The sequence below is a fragment of the Gobius niger genome (assembly GCF_951799975.1).
Source record: "Gobius niger genome assembly, chromosome: 13".
NCBI classification, from domain to species: Eukaryota; Metazoa; Chordata; class Actinopteri; order Gobiiformes; family Gobiidae; genus Gobius; species Gobius niger.
In genome coordinates, this window is record NC_136864.1 from 4,233,733 (window position 1) to 4,238,821 (window position 5,089).

The 5,089-nt window shown below is 46.4% G+C and overlaps 1 protein-coding gene across 1 annotated transcript; it reads right to left on the minus strand.

Moving 5' to 3' along the window:
• Positions 1-831: 831 nt before the first annotated feature.
• Positions 832-2,407, minus strand: LOC306972589 (beta-2 adrenergic receptor). The gene has a single exon (XM_079569251.1). It carries the CDS (start codon positions 2,160-2,162, stop codon positions 1,122-1,124), a length of 1,041 nt encoding a protein of 346 aa, XP_079425377.1. The 5' UTR covers positions 2,163-2,407; the 3' UTR covers positions 832-1,121.
• Positions 2,408-5,089: the final 2,682 nt, after the last annotated feature.

The following is a 5,089-nucleotide window of genomic DNA, read 5'->3' on the forward strand; positions in this document are numbered from 1 at the left end:
AGGAGTTGTCCAGGTGGACAACGTACTTTTGGGCCGGTCAGACCAGAAGAGTAGAGAGGCCTTCACTGCACCACACCGGCCCACAATACATGTTCTACTGATGTTCATATCATTATTTGGATGCAATTACATAATTTATCCACCAGTGGTCTCTGATGCATTTGACACCTCTCTGTTAGCACTTTCTTCAGTTATGGTTCCCATATATGTACATACAGTATTGAGCAGTGGGTCTCTCTCTCAGATATAACATTATTTATTCCCCTCACATCATATTTGCAAATACAAGTGAACAGAGTTTATTGTAACACCCTCCAGCACATACATTGTTATACATTTTAGACAAATGCCTGCAAAGAAGTGCATGTTGGGAGTTGTCTGGTGACTCGCCCTCCTGCTCATCATTGTCAGTGCTGCAGTTTCTGCTTCTGGTTTCCATTGAAAGCATTTACAAGGTTTTTTTGTGACTTCTATTCTGACTCCACACATCCCTAAATCTGTGGTGAGTTTTACCATTTCATTATCCAAATCTACAGTGGGAGCATTTGGTTGGTTTTGTGAAGATGTTTTGTGTTTCAGTCGCGAGAGGAACCTCATTAACAGAACACAAATGTTAAGATTGTTTAGTAATTTTACAAATAAAGGACAAGATCTAAATCGTGAGTGCTATGAGTCGTTTCTGACTTAGGCAGAAACAACATGCAGCTATTGTCCTCGGTTTTGTAGCTTATACTGTTTTAGTTCAAGGACTTATTGTATTGCTAATGGCCTCGACTATTGCATTGATGGATTTTTTAGAGGGCCAGTCATGACCCAAAGGTCTCAGGCCTATTTTTTCTGCCAGTCCAGCCCTGATTAACACTGATACAGAGACTCAACAACAGACTATTGTACAAGTATAGTACACGACTAGCTTTTTGGAGCTGGATGGCACCAATGTAAAGGTAAACCCTTCCCCACAAGAGCAATATATAGTCATACAGCTGCTTAAAGATTGTTGCTGACAAAGCCTCTTACGACGAGAGGTGAAATGTCATCAACTCTCAAACAAACCAGCAGAGATGACAGCTTAAGAACCTTTGTTTACAATGGAAAACCCCTCACACTTGTCCTTTCAAGTTTTAAGTCTGACTTTTGACTGAGGTCCTTCTCCTAAACGGCACGAGGAGCTTCTGCGCGCACAGTCTGAACTTGTGGTCCCGAACGCTGTAGATGATCACATTCCAGCAGCTGTTCGACGCCAGAATCCAAAACGCAAAGAACGAGAAGTTACACCACTCATTGCCCAGAACGTTTCCCACCACAAACACCGCGATCGGGGTGAAGGAAGCCGTGAACGCCAGGGTCAACGCCCCGATCGTTTTGGCCGCTTTGATGTCAGAAAACGTGGGCTTGCTCGTGGTCTGGCGCTCCCTCTCCGCCAGGTGCTCTCTTCTTTTCGAATGCTGGCGAATGCTCGATAACGAAATGATATTTATGACCACGGTTCCTCCCAGAAGCGTGAAATCGAACGTGGGGAACAGCAGGAGGATGTTCCAGGCCTGGGACGGGAACTCGGAGATGGTGCCCAGTGCGTAGTTGCACATGCGGCTGCAGGAGTTGTACTCAAGCGTGATCTCGCCGCTGAAGATCATGGGCGACACAGCGAGGAAAAAACTGCCGATCCACGAGAGGATGATCAAAATGGTCGTGCGCTTCCTGGTGATGAAGGAGTCCTTGTGGAGAGGCCTCAACACCGCCACGCTGCGCTCGATGGTCAGCAGGAAAATGGTGGTTATGGAGACGAACGTGCATCCGGCGAAGATGGGTCCGATGACGTTGCACGGGTGGAAGCTGACCAGTTGCGAGTTGAACGTCGTCCACTGGGGGGCAGAGTCGGTCGCCATCAGAAACACTTCGGCGTAGACGGACAAGGGGACGACAAAAATGCCCACGGCTAAATCGGCGACGGCGAGGGAGGCCTTGAGGTAGCCCTGTGAGGTGTGGAAGTGCTTCGTGCCCAGGACGACGGCCAGGGTGACGATGTTCCCGAACAAGATGGCCACGATGAGGAGGATCATGAAAACCACCATGAGAACTTTGTTTAAAGTGGTGCAGCAGCAGACGGTGCAACGGGACGTCTCCGAGAAGTCCCACCACGAGTCAGTGCTCGACTCGATCATGGCCCTGGCTCGGTCTGGGTCAAGACCTTGGTAAGACCTGGTTTAGTTTCGGGTTGATCCTTGGTATGACCTGGTTTAGTCCAGCTTTAGGTCCTCTTAGGTGGAGAAGCAGTGGATCTTCTGAATCGTCCCATTTTCAGGGAGTTATTGTGTTGACCGTGTTAGTCCTGGTTTTGGGCTTTGTTTGATCCAAAGTTTCGATCTTCACTGATGGAAAGGAAACCAATCTTTTGACTAGTCCTGAGCATAGTTTTGTCCTACGTTAGGTATAGTGTAGTCCTGGTTTATTCCTGGTTAAGTTGTGGTTCGGTCCGGTGGAGGAGTAGATTTTCTTGCAGTTCTAGTTTCATCTTTTGTTCCATTCGTGTCTTGTTTTTGTCCCGACCTGGAAAAAAAACAAACAAAAAAAACATTTTAGATTATTTTTCAAATACTGCAGTGCCTTTTGTTGATTTTGATATTATTTATATTTTTATCCATCCATCCATTTTCTTCCACTTTTCCATTTCTGGGTCAAAATCACATTGCACCAGCCCCTTTTTGCTCCTCCTGCAGGTGGTGGGTCCACAGAAGGACGGCCTCACGAATCTAACCGGGCCTGTTGGTCTCTCATAAGGGGCTTCTCAACCGCTCTCTGTCTGACCCGTCACCTAGGACCTGTTTGCAATGGGAGACCCTATCAGGGACATGAAGCCCCCGACAACAGAGCCCCCAGGATGATTCGGGCGCTCAAACCCCTCCACCACATTAAGGTGGCGGTTCCAGGAGGGGCCTTTATTTTTATAACATGTTTAAATCAGTTCTCAAAACCCATCTGTTCAAAGTAGCTTTTCCTTAAACCCCTTTTTTGATTTGTCTTATTTCCCATGTAAAGCGCTACATAAGTTTGGTGTATTATTATTATCACTAGCTGAGACCCGGCCTTCGGCCGGGCCTCGCTAGTCTCCACATTTGATATTCTGAGATTATGAGTGATTACGAAGAAATGTCCAACCCGTCACACAGTTCAGCTGTAGGCCAGTGGTTCCCAACCCATGCCAAAAACTATGGCCACGACAAATGAGTAAAAGAATGAATGCAAAAAAAAATGTCAAACAAACGGCAATTGGAGTGTTTGATGCACCCGTGCTCCTTTCTTATAAACTACAACAACAATATTTTCGCTAAACTCAGGGAATAGAATTCAAGAGACAGTGGAATAATGATAGATAAATATTAGGGGTTCAGCTCTAACGCTTTGGTTCAAAGTGCAGGACCCGTGGTTTGGTGCATCACGGTAGTGAACAATCAAACAAATAATGAGTAGGTTTTGAAATGAAATAGCCTAATTATCGTTGTTAGACAGTATTTATAACCTTACAATAAAATTGGCAATGCTTTCCAAGCTGCTTTAGAATCAAATGTTCCTCCGGGCTCAATACGTGAAAGCAAAATAGAAAACAAATGTTACAGCAGCAAAGGAAAAAAAAAGAGAAAAAGGAAAAAAACTACGCAGTGCAGGCCATGCGCTCGTTAAGTTGTAGTGTCATTTTCGCTTTTACGCACACGGAGGATAAATGTCGGAGCAGCGCGTGTGATTAGAGGCTCGTGTTTGAGGAGGTTTTGGGCACGCACGCACACTCATACGCACACGCACACACACGCACACATGGCCCTGTTTGGATGCGCACGCGCACACATACACACACACACACACGCACACACACATCGCCCTGTTTGTACGCGCGCACACGCACGGCAGTCAGATCTCGTGCAGTCGCGTTTTTGTGACAGCGGGTTGTCCTCGGACAGCAGCACCGCGGTCCATATGGACCCGTGGTCAATGCCCGCGGCCGGTGGGACTCGTCACGTGGGGGCCGGCCGCGGATGTAATAACACCAACCACGCACAGACTCAGTACTGTCGCCAGGCTTCCTGGTGTTCCCAAACGGTCTCCCATCCCAGTCCTAACCAGGCCTTTCCCTGCTTAGCATCGGAGGAACGGTCTCCCATCCCAGTTCTAACCAGGCACTTTCCTGCTTAGCTTCAAAGTCGGTATGGGAAATAAACATGGCGGCGCCCAGGCGGCGGCCATTGAGATAGCGTTTTCTATAATAGATTATGTCTAAATGGACAAACATAGCCCCTGTGCTGTTTAGGCTTCTGCGTATGTTTCTCTATGTCAGTTCTTAATTTTATTGTCTACCTCACTTCAGCAATGATCTTAAAGCCACATGTAGAATTTTACCCAGTCCATTTTTTTTAAATACAAGCATTTATTTTTGAAAAACACTTTTTGAGTGACAGTGCAGGATTTTTAGAGGCAGTTGTGGTGAACAGGTCTGAGCTCATTCTACACATTAGGACGTGGCTGAAACATGAAGGGGGAGGAAAATACATAATTTTAACATTTTTAAATTCTGTGTAGTCCCTTTAAGTCAGAGGAGCATTTATTCAGGATCGCTTCCCATTTTTGTCTCTAGGGAAGAGACCCCTCGTCGAATAATCTGAGAGGATTACTGAATTAAAGCATGTGGTCTTCTTCCTCCAAAAGGTGTGTCAAATTTGTATAGGCTTTGTTCACAGCATCCTGAGAGGATTGTGAATTAGGGAATTCATCCATCAGTGAAGTAGTAGTGATGATCCGGCTTTATTCAAATTCAAACATATTTGATTTATTGTGACTGGGGTCAAGTCTTTCCGCTCACTACGACTGAAAGTGTTCAAACCCTTAGTTCAGTCCCTGGTTTAGTTTAAGTCCTCTTTAAGTCCCGGTGTTCTCGTGTTTTATTCCTGCTTTCATGTCCGCTGTTGTCTCCATGTCAGATAATCCTCGCTCTGGTTAATCCCGTGGTGTCGCCGCCGCTGTGCCGCTCTGCAGATTTCTCCTTTACCATTACGTCATGTTAGCGTTAGCGGCTGGAGCGGTGACAGCACTGACCCCGGCC

Coding starts and splice junctions, on each gene's coding strand:
- LOC306972589 (XM_079569251.1), bottom strand. CDS start 2,162: ATGATCGAGTCGAGCACTGACTCGTGGTGGGACTTCTCGGAGACGTCC.